The sequence below is a fragment of the Scophthalmus maximus genome, chromosome 13 (assembly GCF_022379125.1).
Source record: "Scophthalmus maximus strain ysfricsl-2021 chromosome 13, ASM2237912v1, whole genome shotgun sequence".
Classification (NCBI taxonomy): domain Eukaryota; kingdom Metazoa; phylum Chordata; class Actinopteri; order Pleuronectiformes; family Scophthalmidae; genus Scophthalmus; species Scophthalmus maximus.
This window is the reverse complement of record NC_061527.1, coordinates 11446568-11462723: the sequence shown is the minus strand read 5'-3', so window position 1 is coordinate 11462723 and position 16156 is coordinate 11446568. Positions and strand designations below refer to the sequence as shown.

Below are 16156 nucleotides of genomic sequence, written 5' to 3'. Positions count from 1 at the left end.
CTCAGATAAACATAATTGCTTGGTGGATCAGCCGGTCAAGGACCCTACCATGCACCTCTAATGAGTTGAGACCATTGCATATTTTTTTTATCCGTACACACACAGTAATACCTTCCTCCCCAGATTGTCTGTGTTCCTCCTCATGGTGCACTCAGTGTAGCAAAGCAAAACTGCCAAAAAATCCAGTGCCATGAAATCCTTTTACTTCAACTGTAACATTCGTGTTTCAGCATTAATAAATGTTGTATGCTTGGACTGAAAAGCCCAGATTAAACTGCTTCTTTTTTTTTTTTCCTCAGCAAGTCTTCCCTTTCTCCTTTCAGCAGACGTAAAAAAAAACAAAAACCTGCACGCTCCCAGAAGCCTCTGCAACATGACAGAGCTGCTCCCTTGCTACATTTCATCTGTAAAGAAATCCCTCTGTTCTCCATGAGTGGGCTTAAGCATGTGTACACAAGTTCGGCCCTGTGACAGGTAATGATTCATAACGCACAGTTAGAAAGAAGCAAATAAACAAAAGTGAAATACTGTGTTGAAGTTATGGATATGCCATTACAGCATAAGCATGTTATAATCCTGCATTTTAATTAACAAAATGATAGTGTCTGGCGAAATAATGAACCAAATTTTGAACTACCTTTGGGTGCACTGTCGGAAACAAACTGTAGGCTTTCATCGGCCCGAGTGAGTCATCTTGCATTTCAACATACGTCTCTGACTGCAGCTCGCACTCGGATACGCAGCTCTGGTTCAACGGCTGCCGACCTGTTTGCCTGATGACTCAGCAATAGCAGATTGAGATAACGCATCAAACTTCACAGATATCTTATCTAACAGTAAACCAACAAAGAATATTGATATAACTTAATGTTAAACAGCAGCTTTGTAGTCCAATCATCATCTCATCTAGGGCTGCAACAAACGATTATTTTTATAATCGATTAATCTGTCGATTATTTTCTCAATTAATCATAAAATGGGGGGACTCTTGTCGATCATGTTTCGTCCACACACCACATATATTCAGTTTACTGTCACAGAGATGCAAAGAAACCAGAAAATATTCACATTTAATAAACTGGAATCAGAGAATTTTGACATTCATAAAAACTACTTGAACCGATTAATCGATTATCAAAATAGTTGGCGATTCATTTAGTAATCGATTAGTAATCGATTAATCAATTAACTTTTGCAGCTCTAATCTCATCCAAACAGATACTGACAAGGTCCGTCTGTTATTGTCACCGGAATATTTTAGTTTTATTGTGTCACTGTCCAGTTGGTTCTTTGACAATTGGTTCTTAATGTGATTTGAAACTGACTTTGAAACTGACCTGACTTTTAGAATTACCAGCATCTTCCATTTGGCATCTTGCAAGTGTATCATAACAATTTGTAGGTCAAACTGTTGCCAAACCATCGCAACTAGGTCACATCCATCAGGAACTCTGACCATTGCAAAATGTATTATACAGCTGACAGCTGGCACATTAGCTCTGGCTTGATTGTGGCCATATGGCCAGTGGAGAGGAGCTGCCATGACCCGATTCACCCCCGGTAGGATTCCCATTACAGGATGTTCTTCAGAAAAGCAAACATCTACAAAACATGATAGTCCTGCAGTGACTATTAATGGCTGCCAAGCAGCTGACTACCGTTTATCACAGGTATATTTAAAGGCCCGGAGCACCTGTGATATGTCGCCGAAGAGGAGGCAAAGTGGCTGTTGCTCAAAAGCAGGTGTCCGCTTGCTGTCAGTGTGAATGTCGTGAGTAACTCAACCACTCAGTGGACTAACTCACAGGACAGGACGTCAGGAAAGAGATCCGGTGTTTTGATGGACAGACAACGGAGCGGTTTAGACAGATAAGTGGACATGGATCGGGCTTTATATGGCCAACACTGTTAAAACTAGTCATCCAAAGAGTTTCTTGTAATAAACCGTGGACTCACAGGTAAATCTACCTTAAGGCTTTTCATGATAACATTTTGCCCTAACTCAATAGGAAGCAGCCATGTGATTTTTTTCGCTGTCACTGCAAAGCACCGTGCTGTTTTGACAAACTAATACGTGCTGATAGAGCATTTTGAGCTTTTGTGTAGCAACAACGTCACGTGTTACATCTCCCAGTGGATATTGTTATAATGTAGTAGGGTTGTTACTAACTAATTAATCTGTTGATAATTTCCCTAATAAATAAATTAGTTTTTGGTTCCAGACAATTAGGAAAAATGTTGTGTTTCCCAAACCCCAAGATGATGATCTGTTTTGTCCACAAATCAAAGATAGTCAGTCTAAATCGGAGAATTTACTTAAAACAATTAACAATTTTTTTTTTCTTCTTGTGCACTTTTACAGATGATTATAAGGCTGTGACTCTCTCATAACAGGACAGGTTTTCTACACATTGGGACTTTTTCAAGGGGAGTGAGGTGATTCACATTGTTATCAGCAGCAGCACGCCTGCCACTGTAACAGACGAACCACATAAGCAGGCACAACAATCCAAAAGGCGCAGCACCAGACTACACCCACTCTCTTTTACAAGTACAGTGCAGGAAGATTGATGTCCACATACGATAGCCAGCAGCTTAGAAAATGTCAAATAACAAAATGAGCTGAGGGCGCACATGCTCTCTGGGTTTATTGCTCACGGTGTGCTGTTTGATAGTGTTTTCTTAACAGGTACAAACACCTGAGAAGGTTTGTTTTGACTACTGTGTTCATCCCCAGTGAAATGAGCAGCTTCAAAGGATGACACTTTGCAAAAACACTGTCCAGGCTGTTTTGTGAATTGATGTGACTTTTTTTTTAAGCACCATGAAAGTCTGGATAGAGATACAACTACTTGAAACAATGCTTTAGACCACACAAAATATAATAAAAATATCTGCAGGTATAATCACACCCCTATTTTTTTTCTCTCCCACATGTCACTGAAAGCGAGGCCAGCTGGAGAGCTGTTTGTTACTTGCACATTTCACATATCACAGCTCACACTTTCACAGAGTGTTTCCGATCTTTAACTCTTCTATTAATAATAAGCCGTGCATATTTCCACATTATGTTCCACTGAAAATAATCATAACCTTGACTTGGCATGAAAATTTTACCTCTGTTTCCTATCAAAGACATAGGACATGGCATATGGGAGATGTACTGTAGAGCCATTTTCCTGCTTAGCTGCTGACCCACAGTCTGAGGCGTCAGCAAACGAACTCCGCCAGCAGCTAATCACTCCAACAGGTAAGAATAAGGATACTGCTGTCAATGGGCTCTGTGCGACTGCATCCACTGGCCTTGTTTGATGCCCGAAACGTGGCCCAATGTGCACAGCCCCTCAAGAGCTCAACGGTAGCTTCGCTATGGGTATGTTTGTTTTAAAACGCTTCCTGATTCATATCAGTCACCACATGATTTCCAGCTGTGACGGCCAAACATTGCAAATACTCACTTTGAAAAGCGACTGTACTTCCGTCATGTCATTGCTCCGAGAAGGAGCTCCCTGCTCTACCTTATCACCATCGCTGTTCGTCATTGGTGGTATTTTCCGTAACTGAGTAACCAGCTGCAACGCAGACAGTCTGCCTCCTGTTTACACCGGTACCCACATGCTCAGTGTACTTGAACGGTAACGTGATATATGTTTTCCGGCGCGTTAGTATGGACAGAGATTATTACTGATACAGAGCTAAAGCGCTTGTGTGGAGTGCACTTAGGAGTTCTCTACATTACATCTACTTTGTTACTTGCTGTGACTAAACCCAGGGAGGCCTGATCAAAGTTACGCAGTCTGCATCCAGTCATTCAAAGCAACAAGCTTCTGCTTTTGTGCTTCACACCCTACAGGCACAAAAGAGCACCCCACAATGTCAGTTCACCTCCACTGAAGACATTTTATTCTTGGATTGTTTTACACGAGGCAAAACGGCTCACGCCCTCGTTGTTACTCAGAATAAAAGAGAGCAGCAGACTATTCTACTGCACAGATGGTGCCCGATACACCTGTGACCATTAGCTTTACAGACCACACAAGAATAATCGGATACGCTATAGAGGTTTTGTTGGCTGAGTGATCCTTGTAATGAGTAACAAACAAGATGTTAGTTTCTTTTGGTTTTTTTAAAGCGCACCACACAGGCATTGACTAATGAAAAGGGAGCAGATCCCGACAACTGTTGTTTAATACTTGTTCCTATATACACACAAAAAAGAAAAGGACTCGGACAGAAACGGTGCCTGTTCAGAAGACCAATTACATGTACTCACCTTTTACAATAAGGTTGAGGAGCTTCGGACGTGGGTTGCGCTCGCTCTGAATAGAGCACGTGTACTGGCCGTCGTCACTTACATCCACTTTCTGTATCTGAAGGCTGTACTCATGTTTGTCGCCGACACTGGACACAATGGACACGCGCGGGTCCACAGACCACTTGTCGTTCCCTGCAAATATGATGCTTGAGCGGTTCAGCCAGGCTCCTTTTGAGATCCCATCCAACAGGTAGCACCTACAGTGACAGGAGACGCCTCGGTTAGAACAAACAACGGAATATAGTACATTTCCAAATACAAAGTCATCATGTTATATCCCTTTAGGGAAATGTCTGTGTATGTGTCGGTTTGTTTGTCAGTTTTCCCCAAAAAACAAGTCAAGGGTATTTCCATGTACAGTATATTACAGACATCCTGAAATGTGCAATATTCCATTTTTTTCCCCACACAAGACCAGGAGCATACAGACTAAAGAAAGTACATATTTCATAAGTAATGAGTCATAAAAGACAGCACAAATTTCAGCAGCTGAATATTATGATTCAAACTGTTATAGCTGCTTCAAGACTTGATGTGACTCATGCAGAGCCATGAGTAATTGTTGGGCATAAGAATAACTACATTTTGACTTTCTAAATGGAACAAAAGGGTTCTGATGAAAGAGCACATCTTGGTCAAGGTCTGCTGTAGCAGACCTACGGACTAAAAAAATTCAGGCAGTTACACGTGTGTATCTGCATTTATGGCAACTATAGAGTGGCAATCAGGCTAGTGTATGTGTGTCCAGTTTTGTTTTATTAAATGTGAGTTGACCAATTAAATACTTTGGGCCTGTAAAGATATGATAAAACAGAGGATACACCAGACCATCTGCAAATAAATACAATACAATAAAGGCTACTCCTGAATGACTCCAGAAACATGTATTTATTTATTTTTTAAATAGTAAAAGGGTGGCAGTTTTTTTGGTTTATTTAAACCTACAATTACAACTTTCCATTTGCAAATAGCTTCTCAATGTGATCATTAATGCATTGATTAATGCTTCCACCTTCAGTCCAGGCACAGGAAATCAAACATCCCTGGTTCTGAGTACACTTCATTCTAGGACTAGGGAAATTAGTAATACACTCATGACAATGGCTATTTAATAAGAAAAAACGTGTTGGCTGAGTCACTGCTGAGATCTTTCATGTTAGGTTCTCTGCGGGCAGCCTCGTTCTTGCGGTGCACTTGAAGTTGTGTTTAGTGTTTCTCATTAATTACCTAGACTTTGGCGGTCCGCCTGTCATGATAAGATTAAAGATCTCTAACTCCGTGTTTTGCTCTGTTGCTTCATTGTCGAGCTGTGTGCGGTACTCTGTGCAGTTGTGGCTCGCTCTACAGCTCTCTCCATCAAACACATGGACATGGAGCCAGTGGACATTTAAAACGTCCAGAACATTTTAATTGTCCTTAAACACCAAATCCTTGTTGGTCTTCGTTCCTCTCGTCACATGATAAGATTCTGTTACGCTGTGATGTGACTCAGCTGCTGCAAGAGTTTAATTTTATAACTGCTCCATCAGACTAAGAATTGATAACTAGTATTTTGTAAAGTTTTTTTATTGATGAACATGGGCGCTACATCTGAAAAATAGAGATTGAATTCAAACCAAAAATGAAACAGACAGTGGGGCCGGTGCTCAAGTGCCTTAACAACATCTCACACCTGTAACACTGACTACCACAGCAAACCTATCCAGAACAGATTCATGTATAACCATGTCAGAGGCAATATATATTATATATATTACATAAAATACTATTTACTTTGGGAAACTACACACACAGAGACAAAGGGTCAATGAATTGTATAACATGATGAGGTTAGGCTCATCACTGTCAGAAGCCAGTTGTTTTACTCATCACGGCAGCAGTGTTTGGATTTAACAAATCGCGTTACATTCTGTGACAAATACTGTAATAATGAGTGGGAAAAGAGGCAATCGAGTCTGGCTCTCTAGCTGTTGTCGACGTGCCATGCAGACAGCCAGCACCAGTAGTAAAGCCACCGAGGAAATATGTTTGGCACTAACCACAAAGCTCTTTACCCTCTATGCCAAGAAAGTGTCTGTCAGGAAAGCTGGTAGAGGACAAAGGCATAGTCCAGGCTGCTCTCCCCTGGAGAAGGTACTGCCCTTGAGGCTCTGTGACAAATAAGTGGCAAACAATGGAGAATGGATTTACTATCCATTCTATGAGTAATAAAAACTACACAAGAGAGAAGTCCAGGTACTTAGGAAAGTCCACACAGACCTGTCAGTTAGTTACCCCATTGACGACCAGAGCCATGGAGTTCCCGGGCCTGAGGCGAGATTTACTCAAAGAGCCTCAAGGCAGGTTTTCGCTCTTTTTCAGTTTTTTAGTCAACAACGGGAATACTTTTGTTATATAATAATCCAAGGGCACAGGTTATTTATATATATTTTATAGGACGCAAGGGCAAATTTGGCTGCCAGCATTTTCAAATTTCATGACTATGACCCACAGTATGTAAAACATAGGGCTGAACAAATAAAGCAAGTTTTTAAAACATTTTCTGCCTCTGGAATTGAGCTTTAAAGTATTAAAACCACCTCACACTTTGATCACAGGCCTTCAGCGACTAATAATTTAACACCCATTTGTGGGACTGCTGAGTGGGCCAGTTTGAGGCCTGAACATTAATGCAGCACACAACCACTGACGTGAGCAACTTCCCCACAACAGGCTGGATTTTTTTCATTAAACGGTAGCAAAACAATGGAACCATTAAGACATCTTCTCCATTGTAGTTGCTATCGATTTCTCTGACATCTCACCAAAACGTGCCCTTTCATAATCCAACTTTCACTTAACGTAGGATCAAAAGTGGCTATTAAAACGTTTAGATTCTTCAGTTTTGACCAGAAGTTCTTCGTCAGCTTGAAGACATGGCAGTTACAATGTACTTCAGGACTTTCAAAGCTTGAAGACATATCCAGAGGTCTCAAACCACTCCTGCAGCACTCTGCAGTTCATTCAAATGATCAGTTTGTTCCAAACACTCATGAAGCTTCTGTTCTCCGTGAAGAAGGAAACTAAAGACTCCAACAGCCGCCTTTCAAGGATACGTCTGGGATGAAGTACCACTTTAGCAAAGTACCAGAAGTATGGCTGGAGGACAATTTGCCCAGCCGGGATTTTTACTCAGACTCGTGACATTTTGCTTCATCTTGATCGACCAGCGGTGGTGTTCCCATTCTTCCTTTTATCACTGCTGAGTGTCTTTGCACTCCCTCTCCAGAAATTATCATTGTCTCACTGTTTTTGTAATCTCAAACCATGGGGCCATGTAGATGCCTGTATGTAGATGGGCGGCTGTGGCTCAGGAGGTAGAGTTGTTCGGCCACCAACCCTAAGGTTGGCGGTTCGATCCCAGTTTCCCCCAGTCCACATGCTGTTGTGTCCTTGTGCAAGACACTTAACCCTAACTTGCCTCTGACGGCTCTTCCGACTGTGTATGAATGTGGCAGAAAAATGCGCAGTAAATAGCAGCGCTGTGTGAATGGGACTTTCCTGTAAAGCGCTTTGAGTGGTCTGTATGACTAGAAAAGCGCTATATAAATACAGTCCATTTACCATGTATACACCTCACAAATCCATGTCCATTAGTGCACTGCGTCTGGTGTTTACTGCAGCTGCTTCCTTGGCTGCTACTGTCGAACAAGAACTGCATGGGAACTGATCACATCCCCGACTGGTGGATTAGGCTACGTATTATATTGTGATATTAAACATTTGATGGAGTGTTGACTGAGTGCAAAACAGATGAAAACCAATTAAAAAACAAAAATGAATACAGACAACTTATTTGTATACAGTAACGTGATACAATTGCACTGGTTTTTGCATTTTTGACTGGTTGGGCAGAGACTTTTAAAGCAATGGTGCAGTCGTGCAGGTTCCCTTCCCGTGCTCTACTGGGTCTTATCAGTCGTGATGTATCTTCCTTTTCAGAAAGAAAACAAACAGCATCAGCCACGACCACCAGAGGTGAATGAAACATGGATAACGAATGACATGCATTGCTGACCTTGTTGTCCTTGCTGGCAGCTGTTGTGCATTTAAATGTTGTGTCTTATAATGCCAGAACTTGAGAAGTAGTCGATCGCCATCATTCGAGCAAGCTGTGACAATCCCTGTGGGCACGTGCATGCCCAGTGAACATGGACGATCATGTGATGGTTTTTCAGGCGTCTTAGAACAGGCGATTATTTCTGATGCTCTCGTCTGGACTGACATAGTTTTCATTTTTAAAACACTGTTTTAAAAATGTAAACTGAGTCTGAAAACCTTTTCAAATTCCCTGAAATCAGTTCTGAAGACACTGAACAGCAGAGATTCCATACTGGAGGACTCGTCCCGGCAGATTATGGGGTTGCAAAGTGGGAGGGGCCACTGGTTCCAGGTGGGTTTTTCATCATTTCAGAAATTTTCTTTGAAAGATATCCTTGATTTTACTCAACAGATAAACACAGAGTCTCCAAGAGAGGCCACTCACAGGCCCAGATAAGAGCAGCGGTGAATGAGAAATGTTTTGTCATTGCAGTTGTGAACAAGATGTAGTGTGAAAGCTGCTCTTTAGCAAATAACCAGATATTTTGTAACAGTTGCGAATCACTTGGGCTGACGTTCGAATCAGAGGAGTTTTCATGCTGATCCAGGTGCACCATCTGTGAGTCATGGAACTTTTTATTTCACTTTATTGCTCATTCCGGTTGGTTTTACTAGACAGAGAGGTTTGTTATCAATGGGATAATTTAGCTTGACATAAACTGGTTAAAATCCTGCGTAAAACCTCTATAGATTGAGGATTTGGGTAAAAAAAACAATCCCTCATTTTTCTTAGATGAACAGTTGACTTTATAAAATGTATGCCTCCACATGTTATTTACCGTTTCTTTGAACATAACACATTACACATAAAGTATTAAATGAAAACAACAGCAAAGCCTTGTCGTCAGCCAGGTGTTTCGTTTGCCACATTTCTCTTGTTCATTCCATCAATCAGGCATAGCAGCACAAAACTGATAACATCCCGCATGGCCTTTGTTTTCATCAGGTCCCTTTTCTCCAGGTGCCCAGCAGGATGCAGACATTGTGTGGTTCACACAAAGCTCAGGTAATTATTCCACAGACTTTGTAGCTTTGAGACCTGGACTAGTGCTACTTGATACTGTTATTTATCCCTGCTTATGATGAGTGACTCTAGAGGAACCGGGCTCATGACAAATTTTTGATTTACTTATTTAGATTTTTTTTTGGGCTCACAAATAACAGAGTTCAATTCAGACCCCGGTGATTATGCACAATGTGCAAAAGAAGAGCAGTGATATGCTGGAGTTTCGAGCATCTCACCATGAATGGAGAATGATGACAAACCAATAATTACAGTGTGGCAGCTGGTGAGGGAAGCAGATTGCAATCCGTTTAGTCAAACCCATTCAAACTCTTTGATCAGGCGCCGTTATTAACGCTGGGCGTCATTGTGACACAGATTCTTATTTGCCTCATAAAAATTGTTTTCTAGGTTCCTCAACTATAAATAATCTGCCTGGTACCAACTCCTCAGATCTTTTCTTAAAGAAAAAGCACAGTGTTTCACAGTCTATAATAGGTTCACACTCAGCAGTAAGAAAAAATATTTACTCCTGGATAGGACGCTCTTTAGACTGAGATTTGTTGTTACGTAACAGTTATATAAGAAGCAGAAAAGGATGTTTAAAGCTTAAGCCATGCAAACCCCATGTAAGCTGACTTCTGTCTGTTGTTTATCTTCACTCAGTTTAAAAGAGAAACAGGCCTTGTAAAAATGAGTTTATCACTACAGGTACACATCTGATGCTTTATGAATTGCTATATCAAGCACAAGGTCAATTTACTGTTTTCTTGAGCACAAAGTTTCAGCTGTCACAACTTTGTCCCATCATGCTTTGTGTAATGCTAAGGTTTTGTCAAACAATTAAAGCGGTTTAAAATATGTTGGAATAACTTTGGATATTTAGAAAATGCTTTTAATTTTGTTGAGCATAGCTGTCTCCCATTTCCGGGGGTCAACATCCTTCAGAGGCTGCATTTGAATGGCGGTACAATGGTGTGACACGGTTGTCCCTTTTGAAAAGACTCCTCCAAATGCAGCCGAGAGATACGTCATCCTGTCCCGAACAATAAAGGATCCAATGGGTGAATCATTATCAGAGGGCCACTTTATCCCAGGATTCATTGTGCACCGGCAACAAAGGTCACGAGCTTGCTGCAGCCGAGCTGTGGCGAGTGCTCAAAGTAGCCAACGGTACAAAGTTGAGGGAGGGACGAGCTGGTGAATCAAACAGGAAATCCTCCGAGGACCAGACCTTCTCATTTCCGTTCCAACTTCAAGGTCTACGCGTGGCCTTAGTAGACAGTAGAAATATTGTCTGACGTAAATGATCGCATCTTCTAAAAGAAGCAAACACTGGACAAACAAATCAGTCATAACTGTGTCCCACTGCTGTCCACTGATGTACAAATTGAACTTCAGACACTGAGGGATCCACATGGCTTATTCCAAATTCCAGTCTGTGTTAAATTAGTGAGTATTAGTGGCTCACTGCATCATTGTAATGAAATATCTGCTTAAAGACAATGCTTTTGAGTCTCTGTTAATAGCAGCACCCACTTAACCCGCTTGGATAAAATAAGTGTTTTCAAGAGCATAATGAGAGTATGTGATACAGTCATAAAAATGCATGAGAAAAAAAGCTTTTAATTGTGAGGACAGTGGCAGATGTTTAATTCCATTTCAGCCGTTTCACACGTGAAGAGAGAGAAGCTGTGATGACTGTACCTGCACTGTATGCTTTGCAACCTCTACAACTCGGTGCCCTCAACAGAGCTCAGCAGTGAATTAATCTCTAAATGAGAAAATGCATTTCACACTGGCTGGATGTTGAAGCACTGGTGAAAGGAGACAAGGGGTGGAAATCCTTTCCTAGAGAGTCCTTTCTGTGGAGTCAAAGAGGTCACGTTCAAGACTGCTCGGGGTACTTTAGCTTTATAAGTTAAATAATGATGGAAGCAAGGGAGGTTGTTACATGTTCAAAATGTCAAATATAAGGACTGTCCCCAACATTCTTTTTTCATTATGAATTAATGTGTTGATAACTTTCTTAATGAACAGATGCATTTAAATTGTTTAAAAGTGTGATAATATTTCTCACAAATTCCAAAGTTAACATATGCATAATGCTGTATGAACCACAGTCCAAATACTCAACTGACTGTAATTATATTCTAATTATAACTCACTTCTTACTTTGGATTTGCTGACTTTGTGACAGTAAATTGAATACCTTTTTTATATGTTGTGTCTTAACAATTGGTCGATTAAAACAAAGTTCCATGTAATATGAACATGTACAGAATGAATATTTACAATTCAAGCATACAGTCCGTTGAATCCAATGTACATGATTTCACTTCTGTGTAGTGGTTGTGCTGCCCCGTTCCTGTGAGCACAGGTGTGGGTTTGCTGCTGGAGGTTGGGTATTCCAGGGGTGGGGTGTTGAGTTGTTGCAGTGAATGGGGGAGAATGAGGACACACTGTTGTGCTGTGCAACCAAGGTACAGAGCACCAGGCTCTTAATCCCTAAAATAATCCCGTCAACTGTGGCCAGTGGGACACATCTGAAGCCTTCGAACTATAATCCACACAAACCAAATGCTGAAACCAACACCTAACATCACAGGCACAGACAACAGAATAAAAACTCTCATAGCCGTTAGAAAATCCAAAATCTCTCTTCAAGTGAGGAGGATTTGAGGTTTATCTATTTTCGTTTTCTTTCTTTTTTTCATGACAGTATAATGTTTGTCTGAGCTGTCACTGAGACTGAGTGTTTGACTAAGGGAACGGCAAAAATTGTCAGACCTCTGACAACATATAAAATCAATGGCCCCAGTCTCTTGTTACCACAGTACTTATGACAACAAACCCTGTACAGCATCACCTTGTCTCCTCCAGCTTTGGGTCCCCTTCAGGTGCACTTGCCCTCCTCCCTGCCAGTGCATACAAATGTAACCCGTGCTTCCATGGATTTGGTTGAATGCATTTGTCTTGTTTCACATGCTTGGAAGCAGCTGAGTCAAAGCAGCCCACAATATTTAACTCTGGAAAAAAAACAACTGATCCGTCTTGAGTGAGCCACAGTGACAGGCTACGCTTGTACTGTAGCTTCTCTTTTCTCTCATTGCAACCCCTCACACATGCACAATTTCAAAAGCTTCTTATTTCAATGCATTCATTGACTGGATGAATTAAACTCTCTGACCAAATAAAAATGAATGGAACTGAGAACTTAGCAGTAGAATAAAAGCTGAGAGCCATAATTCAGAGAGTAGCCATCACTGAAGTATTATGGGTGCGCTTTTACAACCCCAGACAATTCCTCTTTGTATGTGCCGTTCACATCAAAACCGAGTCCACTGCACACCCAGACACTGTGAAATGTCACATTCAAAACCGAGGGAGACAAAGCATGATCAAACTTTAAAGCAGTCTACTTCTACTGCACCATTATCTGTTAAACAAATAGCATATTGAGTGGGACGCTAATGCAAAGGCTTTGCTAAGGCAAACTCTACAGTTCCTCAATATGACTCAGATAGCACTTCAATGAACACAACAATGGACCAGAAATTCCACACCGTTGACTCATAATCACTATGTTGAGATAGCTACATAGTGTTAAGAATGACTGCACGTGGTTTTCTACAGCACCTACACAGACAGCATTTACTTTCCTTAGTTTTCAGACCTATACAGGGATTAAAGCAACAACAATTCTTCCGATGGAAGATGTGTGAATCTGTCATTGTCAAGTTCACTCACTGTGACACATTCTCTGTCCTTATTACTCATTCTGCACACATTTGTCAGATCTATACTAAGTGTTTGCTATTATGAACAGACATTCTGCACAGATATATATATATATATATATATATATATATATATATATATATATCAGCTAGGGTGAGAGACTCAGAGCTCTATTTCAACAATCAATGAACATGGTCTGCAGCTCATCGAGCAAGCGTATTCCGGGCATGTACACACCCACTTTTGCGAGTTTTGGTGGTGGGGAAAAAAAAAGGATGCCAGACCAAACATGGTTAAAAACAGTTGTACTTAATTGATCATGGGTGTGTTTTGGGCTATATATGCACACAACCATCAGAGCGCCGTTTCCCATTCCGTTTAAAAGCCAGGTGAGCAGGCACCTTGGCAGATTCCAATTATAATGGTGGATTTGCCAGGATGTAAAGAAGAACGCTTCTCTGTAGAGTGAACAGATCTGCCTATGTGCGAGGTGAGCGTGAACAAGAAGACCATCTGTGTATGTAACCAGCCAGGTGTATGCATGTTGTGGTCAGGCTAGTACCTTGATAACACAACATTAAAACAACTGTGAAATACTGCTCCTCTGACTTAAAACCAGGTTCTTGTTGGTCAATCGTGCATCATCACTTCAACTTTGACTTTCTTGTGGAACATTTATGTTGCTTCAGAAAGGCTTTATATTATGACTAAGATGGAACAATTTAATTCATGAGCCAGAACGGCACATCCCCCACATACTCACCAAGTTCAGTTCATAGTTGAAATCCACAGCTTATTACTCACACATACGGACTTAACAAGTGCATAACATGACAATATGTCTGGATCAGGAGCGAGAAAGTAAAGGCAGGAAGAAGGGACCTCAATCCTTGATGCTAGTCCAAGTGAAATCTTGGTTCATGCTTCAGCTAGCTGCTCTAGCTACTATGCAAGCTGCTACAGTTAAAAAGTTACAGAAAAGATCCAAACCAGAGACAGGATGTATTGGTCAAAAGTTCTCATTTGAAATTCCAGTAGCAATGACTCACAGTGATAAACACTCAGTAGATGAATGAGCCCGTATTTCATGAAACTAAAGCATGCTGCAGGCCTAGGGCACATTTCAAATCACATCAGCAATTTTCTCCAGTGGTCCTGAGGTGCAAATCAGGCACAGTTTTCCTTCTTGTACAACGGTACAATGCACTTCCGTCAAATGTTTAAAACGTAATCTGACCTATACTAACTCTGCTCACGGGTGAGAGTGAGCTAAGTAATGTGATCCATTATTCTGTATGTACTCAATAGATGATGAGCCAAAGAGGAGAAATTGATGGCCTTCAACAATGTTCTGTAAGATCATCCATCTTTCAGTGATGCTAGACTTCCATCTTTTGCAGAGGCAAACACCACCTTGGATTCCAAAGTGGTATACAATGCGGAATTTTCCTTAAAAGAAAACATGGTACATACACTCTACAAACATAATTGCCCTCAATAATCACTCATGACCCAGTGAAGTGGGTCACAGGTGTGTGGTGGTGTAGTTATCTGCAGAGACCATTTTGCCGCATTCAGGACGTTTCTGGTCCGCAACATTTGGGCAGTGGGTGTACAGCCCACAGCCAATAACAGAGCCCAGTATTTTTTTTTTTTTAAATACTGACCAGGCTACATCACTGTCCATCTCTTTCTCCATCTCTGTCCTTCTGGAGACTTGCTTATTGTCCCCATAAGGAAGACAAGTCCCAATACTGTACCTGTATAAACACATAGACCACACAAAATCCTGAAACGCGACACCTTCCCGCAGGGTTGTGTGGTCATATCTCTACAATGTAACGGCCCCAAAACAATCATAAAATATTGGTTGATTGTATTTCACTGCTTTGTTCTCACTAACGCTGCTCCTATACTGCTCTCTCTCTCTCTCTTGAAGGGGCCACCTTTAAATTAAGTGTACCTTTGTGAGCGTGGTGAGATTTTTGTCAGTGTACTAATATGATAGAAGGCTACAGAGAAAATAAATACAATGCAGTGCTTTGTCCCCTTTAGGTACCTGCCAGCTGATTGTAATTGCTTGTGGATGCAGAGATCACCGACAATGAATCTTCTAGATCAAATTACCCTGTCCTTCAAAACCGATAATTCAACGCTGCAAACTGCCACCTCCCTGTGGTTCCAGCACTGAGAGGGACTGACAGTTTAGCAACTACTTTCTGAGGAAGTTATCTGAAAAAGAAAATCTCACCAATAGGCACATTCGAGTCATCCTTGAACCCTAGATTGCTGTTCACACACAGAAAAAAAAAAAAACTGTGAGAGACTTTCACAGCTGCAAGTTTTAGAAATCTCTTATTAATGCACCAGTTGTGAGCTTGTAATGACTGACTGGCATTTGACATTCACCATGAATACATGTCTGTGTAATTCCTCCCCTATGGAAAGCTGGGAATCAGAGGAGAATACAAATATGGTAAATAAGAGCATTTCTGCATTGCATTAAAGACCCAGAGATCAGAATGAGGCAAACAGTGGGTGGTTGACAAATCCCAGACAAGCACACGGGAGGTCCTGGTGCTGTAATATTGCCTGGGCCCTGGGAACCATTAATTTTGATTAATTTCATTTCAAATGTAGAACAATGTGTGGACAGGAAACAGTACACCAGAAAACCTATAACATACTCTTAAATTCTACTTTAAAGATTAGTTGTTTGTTAAAAAAAAAAAGATTAAACAATTTCAGTGAGTGTCATAATCACTGTATCGCCATAAAACAAATCGAGGGCATTGCCAAAATTTAGAAGCTGGATCCAAAAAATGTACGACATTTTTACTTGAAAAGGTACCTTGACAAATGACTACCAAAAGTGATGATTAACGTTCTATCAATAGTCAACCATGAGTTCTACTTTAATAAGAAAGCAAAGTAATGGCAATCACAAGCACCGTGCC

At 41.0% G+C, this 16156-nt stretch overlaps 1 protein-coding gene across 2 annotated transcripts in view; it reads right to left on the bottom strand.

Moving 5' to 3' along the window:
* The window catches only part of negr1 (neuronal growth regulator 1), a 128802-nt gene that overhangs the window by 85017 nt on the left and 27629 nt on the right, over positions 1-16156 (bottom strand). For both annotated transcript variants that reach the window (XM_035648039.2, XM_035648040.2), the window contains exon 2: positions 4274-4512. In XM_035648039.2, coding sequence (XP_035503932.1) covers positions 4274-4512 — 239 coding nt within the window. The remainder of the gene's footprint in view (positions 1-4273; positions 4513-16156) is intronic.